This window comes from Herpailurus yagouaroundi, unplaced genomic scaffold (assembly GCF_014898765.1).
Source record: "Herpailurus yagouaroundi ecotype Mexico unplaced genomic scaffold, PumYag 100, whole genome shotgun sequence".
Lineage (NCBI taxonomy): Eukaryota > Metazoa > Chordata > Mammalia > Carnivora > Felidae > Herpailurus > Herpailurus yagouaroundi.
This window is the reverse complement of record NW_024412391.1, coordinates 84,125,218-84,140,530: the sequence shown is the minus strand read 5'-3', so window position 1 is coordinate 84,140,530 and position 15,313 is coordinate 84,125,218. Positions and strand designations below refer to the sequence as shown.

Genomic DNA, 15,313 nt, shown 5'->3' with positions numbered 1-15,313 from the left:
AAAAAAAAAAAAAAAAAAGCTCGACTGACTAAGCCATCCAGGACCCCGAGTGGGCATTTTAAATTTCTGATGACTGCAGAAAGAATACACCTGGAAAACAATGATTATTAATTATTGCTCAGCTGCTGTTAATAAGTATGACACCCCAGAAATGATTTTGTGAGGTCACACTCACTGACTGAAAGAAAGTGATCATCGAAGCCGTAAAGGAGACACAGAGGACATATTCTGATTCCAGAGGGATCTTATAATAATAGCTAACAGGCACTTCGTACCTTACAGTGTGTAAATAGTATTCATGTTCTATTAGTATTCTAATAGTTCTAACAGTATTCATTATTTTATCTGACCCCCCTGCCCCAAAATTATGAAGTAAATAAAACAACCATTATTATCTTCCCTTTACAAACGAGGAAACTGGCTCAGGCAAGGGTACGTAGCAGAGCCAGGAACTGAATCCAAGTTTTCAGACTGTAAATCTCCACCACACCACTCTGTCTAAGGTATTTAGAGGCCAGGACACAAGAATAATAGCAGGCCTCTGGTTATTTTGGTATAAAACGCAAATCTTCATTGTATCATGGATTTGGGGTTTGTTTTGTAGAAAACAATATTCCAAGCTAACTTTCTGATTCATGGTAGCTGCAGAATTTGTGGTCATGGTACTTCTTCAAGATTAAAGCTGGGGCACCTGGGTGGTTCAGTCGGTTGAGCATCCAACTTCGGCTCATCTCGTGGCCATGATCTCATGGCTCTTGAGTTCGAGCCCCGCGTCGGTCTCTGTGCTGCCAGGTCAGAGCCTGGAGCCTACTTCGGATTATGTCTCTCTCTCTCTCTCTCTCTCTCTCTCTCTCTCTCTCTGCCCCTCCCCCGCTTGTACTCTGTCTCTTAAAAAATAAATGAATAAACATAAAAAAATTTCTTTAAAGATTAAGGTTGAAAGTATATTAGCACAGATAATCACAAAATATGAACAGCAAGTAGGAAATTGTCCAATGGATCCAATAAACCTACTTTCATTAAGATTTAGGTCAGAAACAGATGTTGACAGGAGTTGAGCATGTCAGTAAATTGGCGTTGACTTGGAGATACTTGTACCTTTTATAATACAATTAGTAAGTATCACTGAACTGCTCTAAATTCATGAGGTACAAACACAGACGGCTCTTCTCTGAGTTGAACGTTTCCCTGACCACTACGTCACTATAAATGCCCTTCTCCATCGGGGCTATAGCTGGCTCTAGGAGTTCTGTGGAACCTAGGGCAGAGTCCGAGGCCCATGTGTTTGCGAACAGCTTTTCATGAAAGGTATTGCTATCAATGGAGGGGAGATTTTCTCGCTTCCCTTGTCTTGAACTGTGTTCGTTCAAAGACCTTCATCCATGGATGACTCTTGGAGGGATTACGGGTGATGCTTTTCAATCCAGTGTAACAATACCAGTGGGATCTAAGACATGTTGCATGAAGCTTAGAGGGATACAAGTGTACCTTATGGTGTGGCTATACTAGCAAAATATCAGATGCACCGTTATCATGGGACTGGATTGACATTCTTGTATCAAAATCAGGCAGCATTGCTTTTCAACAGTAAGATAACAGATTCCAAAGTTTGTGGTGGTGCTAAATTCTTGCTGGTCACACTCCACAGTGAGACAAAAGTCAGCCTGGACTGCATTCATTCATTGATTCGCCAGACGATTATTGACGTATGCCATGATGTACGCCATGAAGAATGTTCAGTCCTGGTGATAGAATAATGAAGTAGTCATAGTCCCTGCTTTGTGTTGGGGTAGGGAGTTGGGGGGGGGGGGGGGGGGGGGGGGAGGGATAAGGAAGGGAAGCATCCAGAGCTGGAGAAGCCTGGAGAATGTCAACTAACCCTGACCTTGGTGGTGAGGGAGGACTTTCTGGAAGGAGGGAGGGAGGGAGCGGGATGAGGGGAATGGTACGGGCAGAAGGAACAGCAAATTCGAAGCTTCCAAGTTAAGAGTACAGGTGATGCCTTTGAGAAACAAACAAAAAAGCTTGGTATTGCTGGAGAATAAATTCTGGGAAATGATAGCGATTGAGCAGGAGTTGAGGGGGGAAGGGAGAGATGGGGGCCTTGCTAAAGAATTCGGGCTTTTCCTGAGGGCAAATGGATGCCACTGAAGGTTTATTAGTAGGTTGGTGACATTCAAACTCGGCTCAATTTCCTTTTCAGATTTCAGTCCCCCAGCGCACCCGACATGCAGATTTTCCAAGAGACCATCGGGGATAGCTTCGGCATCGCGATTGTTGGCTTTGTGGTGGCCTTCTCGGTGGCCAGCGTCTATTCCCTCAAGTATGATTACCCGATTGATGGCAATCAGGTAAGTTTACAACCTATGCTGGGGGTCCTTTGGCCACTCTAAGTAATATTCGACGGTGCCACCTCTAAAAAAGATTCTCCTCTTCATTCTCCTGCCAGGAGTTAATAGCCTTGGGATTGAGTAACATATTCAGTGGATCATTCAAAGGCTTTGCCGCGAGTACTGCCCTCTCCAGATCGGGGGTTCAGGAGAGCACTGGAGGCAAAACACAGGTATTTCAGGGTCTTTGCTGCCAGGGCCCCCCTGGCGATTGTGCCGGGGAAATCCAAGCCAGGGGAGAAGGCAATTCCATGATGAGCATCTTTTCGTCGTTAACAGATTGCTGGGCTTCTCTCTGCTATCATCGTTCTGATTGTCATTGTATCCATTGGATTTCTTCTGGAGCCACTACAAAAGGTAACGCCTGTCTGCGTTTGGGTACTCTCTCTCTCTGTCTCTCCGCTTTGCGGGAGGAATCCAAGACCCTGGTTCTTCAACTCTGGAAGCACAAACTGAATGGGAAAATGAGCTCGCTGCAGACTCTCAAGCACTCTTCCTAATCAATACTCGTGGGCCAAAAATACTTATTTTTTTTTCCACTGGCGGCATTTTATGAATGTTAGGAATGCAAAATGCCCCAGCTACCTTATCTACTCTACCCTCCGGCGTGTCCGTAGCCCCGAATATAACTAATGTTTGGACGGGAAGACACACTGGCACCGCAGCCTCCATGTGCATTGACGGGAGTGAAGATCTTCCTAAAGGCCGAGGTAGCTGGGCCGCTATCAGCTTCCGGGAGTGGTGCTACCAGCCACACAACCGTCCTTAGGGATCCGCCCTGCAGCTCCCGGAGTTAGTCTGGACTCCAAGCCCGGAGCCGGGTGATTGCAGGATGGAAGCGAGCGCCACACACAGGCCTCCCATCCTCACCCTCGTGCTCCTTCGTCCATCTCTGCTGTCATCTTTGAAGGTTTAGTTTCGTGCTTTGCAACCTGCGACAGCACCCAGATTTTTAAAAACAGCAGCGGGCCCTGGGAAAGAGAGGACCTCTAGGAGACCTACAATGGTAAATGCGTTGCTCTTCGTGGTGGTCATATAATTTTGAGGTGCTCCACGGAGCCCTGGCGCTCAAGTCCTGTAGGCCTACTTTTCTCATCCCGGCCCTGGCACTTATTCTCTGTGTGCTTTGGGGCAAATTACTTAACCTCTCCGAACCTCAAGTGCTCCGTTTGTAAAATAGGGAGGGAAACAGTACCCGCGTCACAGAGTCACTGTGAAAACGAAATGAAATATTGTACATTAAGGACTTAGCCCGGGGCCTGGCACGGGGCAAGCAGGTAACGAATGGCAGCCATTATTATTGATATTATTACCGTCGTATTGTTGTTACTCTATAAACATTATATTACACTTCTGACTACAAAGGGCATAGAGGTAGGACACGGGCCCCCAGTGTTTATTGGTTGGTATCTAGGCCTTTTTCCTTGTTGGTTGGTGGCTGGAAAGTGACAATGGTCCCAGGTTTCTGGACAAACAGTGTGGTTGTGCCAAAGAGCCCCACTGGCCAAATCTGTCTTCAAACATTGCAGAGTACTATTGGCCAAAAAGGTGCCTTCTCCACGAGCTAACTGATTTCCAAAGGAATCAAGAAGTCCCTCAAAGAAATAGAAGAATGTAGATCTCAATAGAAACAAGTGCGCATACAGCCCCCCTCCCCACTGAGAATTCTGCCTTACTGTGCTTTTCCCGTGGATACGCTTGGGCACATCGAGATAGAGAACCTCAAGAAGTAATTGCCATTTAAAATCCTCTCTCTCTCATGAATAAAGCACACCGAGGGCCTGAATCAAAGGCCCTGCTACAAAGGATCCATGTGACACGTTCTGCCATTGTGCGTGCAACATCTGTTTGCTTGGAACAGCTGGCTTGCTTCTCCGTGTCATAGGAAATATGCCAGTAGCTAATGATAAATGTCTCTTGAGTGCTGATTAAGGATCAGCGGACTTCAAAACCCTTCATCCATGTTTAACGCTTTATATCAACCGCAGTATGGATGCCTGGTTCCCTCTAATATTACCCCCCTCTTCCTTTCTATGGCTTCTCAGTGCTCTGTAATCTTTATTTTTTGAAAGCGCTCTGTTGTGTAGGGATCTCAATGAAAATTTTTCAAAATTGTTTCTCTGTGGAATACGGACCAGGTGAGGGGGGGAGAGCACATCGTACAGAGTCCGGCACACCCCTCGCCCGGCCACCACGGTGGTGACATCTTATGTAGCCACAGTACATTACCAAAACCAGTACAAAACCGTACTGCTAACTAGATTACAGGCTCTATTCGGTTTTCGCCATTTTTTTTAACTGGCAATTTCCCTTTCATGCCACCAAGGCCATTATTTCGTGCCCTAAACAATGGCCTCTGTTCTCACAGTGAGTAAAATTAACCGGTTAGCTATTACGTTCTGAATGTTACTTGTGAAAATCAAAAAACACCCAGACCAGTCAAACTATCTTTCAGATGGGAAAATAAAAGCTGTCGGGCTCTTCTTCACCCACTGCGCTGTGATGGCATAACAGCGGTCGATACACAAATGCCATCGTCCATTCAGAACGAACAGCTTGAATTGGGGGTGGGGGGTGGGGGTGGGAGCATGTTCCTACCGTTGTGTTAAAGTCCAAACAAGGAAGAGAGCATGGTTGCCTAGTCCGCATTGTTTTTTTTCTACCAGAACGATCCTAATTCCTGCAAGACAAATGATTTCATGTTGGAGAAGCAGAAGCCCCAAGTGTTGCTGGGGTTAGAGGAGAGTTTACCACCCAGATCATTCTTCGTGAATCTACTAATCAAGTTGTATCAACATCAGGGTTTCTTAAAAGAGGTCGTGTTAGGGGCGCCTGGGTGGCGCAGTCGGTTAAGCGTCCGACTTCAGCCAGGTCACGATCTCGCGGTCCGGGAGTTCGAGCCCCGCGTCAGGCTCTGGGCTGATGGCTCAGAGCCTGGAGCCTGTTTCCGATTCTCTGTCTCCCTCTCTCTCTGACCCTCCCCCGTTCATGCTCTGTCTCTCCCTGTCCCAAAAATAAATAAACGTTGAAAAAAAAAATTAAAAAAAAAAAAAAAAAAGAGGTCGTGTTAATGAGTGGTTAGGGCTGGCTAATATTGGGAAATATTAATTCATTAGCATATCCACTCACTCACCGAATAAGTATCAAAACCCATCCTATATGCATTTGTTTACCAGTCCGGGCGGTCCCGGGGATATAGCAGGGAACAAGACAGACATGGCTTATGCTGTGCCAGAGAGGGTGCCTCAAATCTCGGCTAACCTCAGCTTCCTCTTAACAAATGGCTGAATGCTGATCATCATCAAAGGCTTGAATTACGATTCCAGGTGTGCCAAGCTTCCCAAGGTTTTTTGGTTTTTGTTTTTAACAAAAAGCAACCTGCCTCCCCATCACCAAACAGGTTATCTTTGGGAAAAATTTTTCAAGGTGTAGGTCTTAAGAGCTGCCTGGCTCTGTCCCAAAGGACAGGCTAGTAAGTGCTTTCATCCCATCCATAGCCTGAAGCCGACACTATGGTGGAGACAAAGCCATGACTGGGAACAGGTCAGAGTCTCAGACCTGGTGCATCTTGATGGCACTGTATACCGGAAAAGGGTGTGTTCTGTGATAGGCTTCGAGGCCCTTTAAAGGACACAACTTATCTACAGCCTTCACCTTTGCTTTGCATGGCTTCTTTGATTATCTTTCAGTACATCTGCTGCTCAATGTTTTTTTTGCAGTCTGTCCTGGCAGCATTAGCACTTGGGAACCTGAAGGGAATGCTGATGCAGTTCACAGAAATACGAAGACTGTGGCAAAAGGATAAATACGATTGTGTGAGTAGAGGCGACGACATTTGAAAGAGGGAGGAATCGGGACGCCGTCCTGATGCTGATGGGAAGTGCGTGTTCGTAGTGTAAGCTAAGTGCAATGTTGTTTGCCTACGTCTGTTCAAATAACTGAGCTTATTTCGCTTGCTGCTTTTAAACTGCATACGCTAACGATCATCCTCAGGGATTTGAATTTAAAAGAACGAGCCACTTGCAAGTAGGAAATGCCCATGAAACACTAGTACTCCTGTTCTTCATTAGATCACACGTTCGCTTCCAGAGGATCTGGGAGGAATTTAAATTCTGAACATTCCTCTTGGAAATACTCTAGAAAGGCTCCCCTCGCACCTGGCATGCCTTGCGAGGAGGAGAAGCAGAGTCCATAATTTTATCAGGATCAAAGTCTGGGGCATAAAAAGGTTGCTTACATCTCCTACGGTACTTAACAGGAATGAAGTAATCAGCTACACTTGGTTTACTTTAGTTCCTGATAGATAATTGTTGGGGATCTTAACACCCTTTGAGCAAGCTATGATTCTTGTACAGATAGTAGCCATTGATTAAAACAGCAGGCCACAAGTAAGAAATTAATTTGCTGCCCATTAGTTTGCTGACTGTAACCAACAGGTCCTGTTTCCACGGTGTTAGGCTCAGTCCTTTCCTTAACTGGCTCAGGGATGGGATTAGAAATGGACCCAGTCTCTTCGGACTTGTAAAAATATTTGCATGCGTTTCTGCGGCTCCGAGTGAACCCACAGAAATGACCTCTCGAGGCAGGTCCCTTGTCCTGTACACGTCCAGCCTCTGCTTTGACTTTAGAAGCTCATGCTTTCTCAGAGCTCCGGACCTAAGACACTGGACTTGAGTCGGAGTAAATTGTGCTGCATGCGTTGTCTTCTCTTTACAGCTGATATGGATCATGACCTTCATCTTTGCCATTGTCCTGGGACTCGGGTTGGGCCTGGCGGCCAGCGTGGCATTCCAGCTCCTGACCATTGTGTTCAGGACCCAGTTGTGAGTGTTTGTCGTGCTCTGCATCCTTGCAGACTTCAACCTGCCCTTGGAAGGGGAAAAATACTTGTCACTGATTAAGGGGAATGTAGTTTGGTTAACAGGCATGCTTATCTATCAAGATGGGCCAGTCTGTTCTTCCTCACGTCGCTCGCCTCAAGGTGACCCCAGAACGTCAGCCCAGGTCCCACCAGCTGTTGGTGGGCCAATGGCTTTGCCACAAATTCAAAGAAATCATATGAATCTTGGAGCCTGTTTGCCCAGCTGTAAACCGAAAGTCATTATCCTCTGAGCAGGTTTGATGTCTTTGCCCTAGCCTTGCTGGACATGGAAATGTGTTCCCACAAAGACTGTGGGATTCTCCACGTCTAATGGAGGGCTGTTCCTCTTTAGGGGTTGCTAGATTGTGTCCCACCTGAAAAACAGGGAGCCGGACTAGAGAACTTCTCCAAGTCGCCTCTTGTCTGAAAAGGACACAAAAGCTAGTTAGCATTCTTGATTCTTAACGTCCAGTCCAAACATCTTCCTGATTCTTACATCTCTGCCATACAGTGTCACCACCATGTGGTCACTCAGCCTGTGTTAGGTGACATGGTGTGACAGAGAAGCAGGCTTCTTGGTTGCTTTAAGAGTTCTAGAACAGAAGGTGGTATAGTTAACGTTAATACCTGACTGATGGAATACGTTTATGTTGAAATGTTCCTGCACTCTCTTATTCATTTATGTTTTCACTCATTTCTTGGGGACCCATCAATCATAGAGACAAACCAAGTGGTCACAGGCAAAACATTATGCTTTACCACGTCCTTATCACTACAAATAACCCCATCTGTCTATTTCACTGAACAACTGTGATATTCGGGATCCAAACAGCAAAAGCATATGGAAGCACTTTGTAGAGTGGGAGGTGGTAAGTGGGAGGCCCTGTTCTAGGAGGCGTGGGAGGGCAACGCCCTCCAGGGTGCCTAATGGCATGATGAATCCCCAGCCTTTTAAATTTTGAAAGTGAGCCGTCTTTGATAGGCTGGGAAAGGTCCCTGTTAACAAACACGCACGAGTGATTCACTTGGTGTTGATTTTCCCCTACAGTCCAAAATGCAGCACACTGGCGAATGTTGGAAGGAGCAACGTCTATAAGAATAAAAAAGATTACGCTGACGTAAGGAAGATTCATTTTTGACTTCGACTTGATGAAAGATATCAATATGAACCCAATGGGCATCATCTCATAGTACTTCTCTGCCTTACAGATGTATGAACCAGAAGGGGTGAAGATCTTCAGGTGTCCATCTCCCATCTACTTTGCAAACATTCATTTCTTTAAGCAGAAACTTATCGATGCTGTAAGGTTTGAAGTTGTTACATGTATATATACTTTTTGTAACTCCACTGAATATCTAGGAGTGAAATGTTTGTTCTGCCAACAGAGGGTTAATGATTTCACATATGTTGACGCCGGATTGTGTTAGTATTTTTCTGTCCCGTGTTCCAGAACAGGTGAAACTACCTTGTAAGGGGCCCAGGCATATGTTGGGAAGTAAGGCCCTTTGGATGAGATTCAATACAGAGCCAACTTTTATCCAATTTTGCTATAGAATGAAAGGACGTATCACAGGATTTGGGGTTGCTGGGTTTTCGTAGATAGTAACCTACAGATTTTCCTTAGGCACCAACTTCAGAAACAAGAGAGTACTTATTACTTGACTGTCATCGAAGAGATTCAGGATAGCAAGTGAATATTTATGATCTAAATGGAAATGAGTAAATGTAACTTACATGAATATTTAACACCAAAGGACAGCTGAATGTCCCTGATGGGCTGAAGAGAAGATGACAGAGAAGCAGCCTTTAAGGTTAAGAAACAAAAGATCAGCACTTATTCTCTAACCTGCCTTTTGGTCTGCTCTGTACTTTGCATAGAGCTTCTGCCTTAAGCCCTATTATTATTCATTTGGCGTGCATCAAATATTTTCCTACCCAGCTATTTTTTTTCAAAGATGCTATTATATTGCTCATATGGCTTTTTATATTGTCCTTTTCACTTAATCTTATCTTCCATCTAATTACATTTTTTTGTCAAGGATTTTTTTTATTACATAATGTGATTCTTCTTCCCTATGACTCTGGAGCTAAATATTGCCACAGAACACATTTACTTTGAAAAGGAGGAAACGAAGGTTGCCCTCAGATCTAATGCTAAAATTATAAAATCATAAAATGATAGATATCGTAAAATACAATCATATAAAGTTTAATAGAATCAAAATTTCATAGAAGCAGAGTACTAATTAAGTGTCACCATATCCAACAAATAGAAAGTAAATAAAATCCCCTAAGGGTTGCATAAGCCAAACACACACACACACACACAGATTTAAATAGAGTTTAGACCTACTGATGGATAATTTATAACAAACCCGGGGCGGCACAGAGGTTTTTGCATGTTGATAACAGCACACAGCCTGAGCAGACCAGAGTCGGACACAATGTCATCACTGACGTCGTTTGAACAATTTTTAAATTTTATTACAAGTATCTTTATTACGTGCCCCAACCCCAACCCATCCCACTTACAGTTATTAGAATTCTGCACTATAATATTCAGCAGTATAATATCCAGCACTCTTGTAACATAGCAATGGATTTTTCAGGTTGGCTTTAATCCACTACGAATTCTACGCAAGCGCAACAAAGCTTTGAAGAAAATCCGAAAACTGCAGAAAAAAGGCTTGCTGCAAGTGACACCAGTAAATGTCTTTTTTTTATGGGAAAAAGTATTTTTTTTTTATATTTAACAGCACGTGGGTTATCATTTCAGCTATGCATTGATTCCTGGAACCAACAGAACCTTAGCCCAGCGTTGACTGTGTATGTATACACCTGACAATTTGACCAAATTAGAGCATTTTCTCAAAAACCTTCTAGGCCTCCTTAATTCTCCTAAGGGCTTCTTTAGTCCCGTGAGAATCAGATCTACTTCCTGGAAATGAAACCAGTAAGTTTCTTGACCACATTTCTGGGTGTTATAGCTGAAGGTATATAAAACGTAGTAGTTCAAGGTGTTGGCTCCATTTCTTTAAATGAAATGCTAGGTAACAAGGATGTCATATCTTTAAATGGCTTCTTTGAGGGTCTCCTTAAAACTTTTGTTTTCCTGGGAAAGTGTTTATTTTCCAGAGAAAAGGTCATTGCTTGACCTAACTTTGAATCTGTGCCTCAGAAACCCACTGGTTATTTTTGACATATGCACTGTTTTTCTTGGTCAGAGTTATCATGCATATTGTCTTCTCTCGCAGAAAGGAATTATATGTACCAATGATGGCTTTAAAGATTCCGACGAAGAGCTGGACAACAATCAGATAGAAGGACTGGATCAACCGATCAATACCACCGACCTGCCTTTCGAGATAGACTGGAATGCCGACCTTCCTCTCAACACTATGGTCCCTAAAATCAGCCTGCATAGCCTCATTCTCGACTTTTCAGCTGTGTCATTTCTTGACATTTCTTCAATGAGAGGTCTCAAAACGGTAATTTCTTTTTTCCTAATAAAAACAACCAATCACTGGCGCCTGGGTGGCTCAGTCAGTTAAGTGGCCGATTTCGGGGCTGGAACTCACGAGCCGCGAGATCATCTCACGGCTTGTGATTTTTTGGGGCTCTGTACTGACAGCTCAGAGCCTGGAGCCTGCTTCGGATTCTCTCTCTCTCTCTCTCTCTCTCTCTCTCTCTCTGCCTCTCCCCCACCTGCACTCTATCTCTTTCTCTCTTTCAAAAATAAATAAACATCAAAAAAAAACTTTTTTAAAAATGGGAAAAAAAGTCAGTAACCAAAGGTAAAAAGTTCTATTTGTAGAAAGATGCTCCTTTAGATAATACACACTTAAGTAGAAGTAAATCGTCAGGATTTACATCTCAGGATGTTCCATGGAGAGAGAGGGAGTGGGGTGGGGCATGTTTAGTGAAGTCTTTCAAACAGCATTTCCCAGGAGAGTGGCATATAATTTTGGAGACAACCACACCTACATGTCTAATGTATGCTGAAATTGTCAGTAGACACTCCTACCAAATTCTAGTTCTGCAGGACCTTCCGACCCTTGTGGGCACTGGATCTAAGTTGTCCTGAAATACAGAATATTTGAGAAGGTCTTGGACCAAAGTGGACTCGTGGATCCTTTCATTTTTGTCTTTACCCATTATACACCAAAGAAACTTCAGTTGGCTGTATAAAATCTGCTCCCCGCCGCCCCCACCGCTCTGCCAAAAAAGTAGCTATGTGAAAGAAATGATGTCACATGTGATTTAAAAATAGGACCGGAACCTTCCAGTTGTACTCTGTTCTCTTTCCATGGTTCTGTCAGCATTTCAAAATAAATTAGTTTCCAAAGGAGATGCACAAACAGAAGTAAAGAAAATTTAAGAAATTCCACACTTACCACTCTTTTTCTTGTTTTTTTTTTCCCAGAAATCTGCCTACATAAAAGCTGAGCTAAGATAAGATCTATTAAACATGGGTGAACTGGATACAAAATTAGAAAACGGAATCAATTTTGTTTCCCTCAAGCGTGAAAAAAAAAAAAATCTTAACATCACAGAACTCTCACAACTGCTTGCCTTTTATTTTCTTTCTCCGTTTTTGTGTTTGCTTGTTTTAGCTTTCAAGGAGAAACCACACACACACACACACACACACACACACACTCACACACACAATCCCAGCAGTTTAGCAGAAAGAACAGGGACTCTGCGTTGTGATTTTTTAAAGCCCTAATTGTTAACTCAGAACCTAGTAGAAGTTCGGTGTTCACTGATGATGACAATAATTTATTGATCATCTAAACGGATCAATAGTACAAGCGACTTTTCTTACCTTTATATGACCTTACATCACTACTGGTATTTATTCTTAGCCTAGAGACCTGGAAAACGTAACGGTTCATTGATGTTAGATACATCTAGTCACTGTGGGCAGGGACAATGATGTCATTAGGGCTTTGGTTTTTTCTAATTCTGTGTAGCTAGAAAACTCCGGCCAAGGTCATCCCATAAAAGAAACAGCTTTCTTTTTTTTTTTAAATTTTTTTTTAACGTTTATTTATTTTTGGGGGGACAGAGAGAGACAGAGCATGAACAGGGGAGGGGCAGAGAGAGAGAGAGAGGGAGACACAGAATCGGAAACAGGCTCCAGGCTCTGAGCCATCAGCCCAGAGCCCGACGCGGGGCTCGAACTCACGGACCGCGAGATCGTGACCTGGCTGAAGTCGGCCGCTTAACCGACTGCGCCACCCAGGCGCCCCAAAAGAAACAGCTTTCAAGTTAAATCAGAGTTCATCTTGTGAGTTGAAGCAGAAGATTTCCCTGTTGTCCTTCCCCGCAAGAATGGTGATTTTTAACTTGTCCCTGAGGAGGAGAGTTCCTTCCTTCGGTTTTATTTCCTTCTGCCAGAGTCTCGTTTTTAACTTTAGTTTCTCTTTACATTATCGTCGTTTTTCAAAATGTAAAAGGTTCTTTAACCAACACATCACCCATAAGGTATAATTACGAGTTTTCTTTATATTTCTCGCAAGTAACGCTGTTCCCTAAGGAAGATCTATTTTCTTTCTAACAGCTTTTGCAAGAATTTATCAGGATCAACGTAGATGTGTATATTGTTGGAAGTGACGGTAAGTTGTTTGGGTTTTTTGTTCTGACAATCACTTCAGGCTCATGGCGAACTGTCAAGGTAGACAGCCTCTCCAAAGTATAGAGCTTGTTTATAGATCAAGAAGGAAGTCCAACGTGTAGCCAAACCAACAGAAATCCCCACAGAAATAGCCTCTTCATATTTTAGATGTATTGATATGTAATTAAATCCACTTTACAAGGTGAGGCCTATTTCAATAGGCAACAGAAGAGTGAAGATACAACCACTTTTAACCCTCATCTTCCTGAGAAAGCAGGCTTGCTTTCTCTCTTCCTCCCTTCCCCTGATTCCTCAGCCCATAATACAGTAGTTTGGGGGAAAGCATTTTAAGGCGAGGGGACAAGTGCCCGGGTTCCGAGGGAGGCATGAAATTGGCATCTTCTGTTTTTCCTCTCTACTGGCTCCTGCCCGTAAAATCTATAGATATGTTCTAGTTTCAAGGCTTGCTTATAACTAAAAACACTCCGTTGAGCTCAGTAACCCTTTAATCTACTAAACAATTATACTCCTTCCCCATCATCACAGATCGCTTTGAAAGTGTCTTGTCCTGCTGCCTCAGCTGCCTGGCATCCCTCTCTTAGCCCTGAACTAAGATCATCACCTCCCTGCCCGTTGCGCACCACACAGTCCCATCCAGGCTCTGGAGACCACACTGTGCTCCTGTCTCCTCCCCCTGCAGGCACTACTAAGTCTTGCCAGTGTCGGAAGCTTGCCTGTGAACAGACTTGCCCACCTCCACGCCTTTGTAGCTTCCCTCCTCCATCTTTCTCCAAACCTGGGCATTCTTGGCAATGGTATCTGCTCTGTCAGGTTTTCCCAGACGCCCATCAAGAAGAAACCATCTTTCCTCTCTCTGAATTTCCATAGCACGTTTTCTGTACCTGTCTTGCTCGTTCAACAAAACCCCAGGGATCTACTATGCGCGGGGTCATGATTTGAAGAACCAAGAAAACGTTCAAGAAAAAACTCTGATCGCTTTCTGTCTTTATTCTTCCACATCACTTTTCCGTTCATTACTATAGGTGTATATACAAGTTCTATCTTCCTTGATGGTGAGTTTCATATGTCTGTCTAATTTATCTCTTCATCCTCCCCATTACCCAGCCAGGGCTCTGCACATAGTTCACATGAGGTAATCTTTGGTTGAGGGATCTGTACAAACAAGTGCTGGTTAGTGCCTACGGGAAGGGGGTTTCTCAAAGATGCAGGGTGCCAAGGAAGGTGTTTTCTGATGGAACACAGCAGCTTCAAGGAAACAGACTATGGTAAGTAACAGGTCCAGCAATCCAGAACAAGAGCATGTCACTGATCTATGAGCATATGTTCTATTTTGGCAGAACCCCAATTTTTTATAAGCCACACTCACTGTTCTCGTCATTAGCCAGGGAGAGCATCCACTAGGCTCCCAACTAGAGCAAAAACAGATTGCTTTTCTTCTAAGAAGTACAAAAAGCTTTCCTCATTTCAATCTTTTCCTTCATTCTTTTGACAATGGGGCATTCAATGTAGACTTTTACCAGAAAGGTATCCTTTCGGGGCGCCTGGGTGGCTCAGTGAGTTAAGCATCCAACTTCAGCTCGGGTTAAGATCTCACGGTCTGTGAGTTCGAGCTCCACGTTGGGCTCTGTGCTGACCGCTCAGAGCCTAGAGCCTGTTCCGGATTCTGTGTCTCCCTCTCTCTCTCCCTTTCTCTCTCTCAAAAATAAAGCTATAAATAAATAAATAAATAATAAAAAAAAGTATCCTTTTGTTCCAGAAAACACTAAACTAATGGCACACTGGTATCACACCATTGCAATCCCCAAACACCTAACCGAATACAAATGAACCGCACCTTGGCGAATGGAAGTTCAAATCTGCCGTCTCAGGAAGAAGCCCGTGGCCACACAGGTGCTTCTTCCTGTGATTCTTCCTTTCCTCTCTTTAGATGATTTCATCGAGAAGCTTGTACAGTGTGATTTTTTTGATGATGAAGTCAAGGACTCCATCTTCTTCTTAACAATCCATGATGCTGTTTTGCACATTCTGATGAAGAAGGATTACAGTGCTTCAAAGTTTAATTCCAGTCAGGTACCAGCTCTCTGGTGGTTTTCTTGTTTGTATAAAAACCATCTGTGATTACATTTGCCTTTCTTTTTCAACCTTAAAAAAAAAAAATGTTCCTAATCCATAATTCCATTCTGGTTTTCTCAGGAAAAACAACCGAAATTTGATTTTACCGTAAATACAAATGGAGGATTACGTAATCGAGAATGTCAGGTAAGATTCTTCAACAAGTGTAGCTTTGTCTGGACAACAGAACAGCAAAGCTGAAAAGCAGTAAGGCCTCTTCCAGCATGCTGCAGAAAGTCCGGCACTAGTTTGAGCCCCTGTGCTTCTTCCCTAGAAAATGGAAACAATGCCAGTTTTCAAAGGGACCC

At 43.7% G+C, this 15,313-nt stretch overlaps 1 protein-coding gene across 1 annotated transcript in view; it reads left to right on the top strand.

The window, feature by feature from the left end:
- The window catches only part of SLC26A3 (solute carrier family 26 member 3), a 47,619-nt gene that overhangs the window by 29,077 nt on the left and 3,229 nt on the right, over positions 1-15,313 (top strand). Inside the window, exons 9-20 of the mRNA XM_040472939.1 lie at positions 2,204-2,351; positions 2,450-2,563; positions 2,670-2,747; positions 6,110-6,205; positions 7,107-7,213; positions 8,300-8,369; positions 8,461-8,553; positions 9,862-9,957; positions 10,507-10,740; positions 12,819-12,873; positions 14,821-14,963; positions 15,087-15,152. Coding sequence (XP_040328873.1) covers positions 2,204-2,351; positions 2,450-2,563; positions 2,670-2,747; positions 6,110-6,205; positions 7,107-7,213; positions 8,300-8,369; positions 8,461-8,553; positions 9,862-9,957; positions 10,507-10,740; positions 12,819-12,873; positions 14,821-14,963; positions 15,087-15,152 — 1,300 coding nt within the window. The remainder of the gene's footprint in view (positions 1-2,203; positions 2,352-2,449; positions 2,564-2,669; positions 2,748-6,109; positions 6,206-7,106; positions 7,214-8,299; positions 8,370-8,460; positions 8,554-9,861; positions 9,958-10,506; positions 10,741-12,818; positions 12,874-14,820; positions 14,964-15,086; positions 15,153-15,313) is intronic.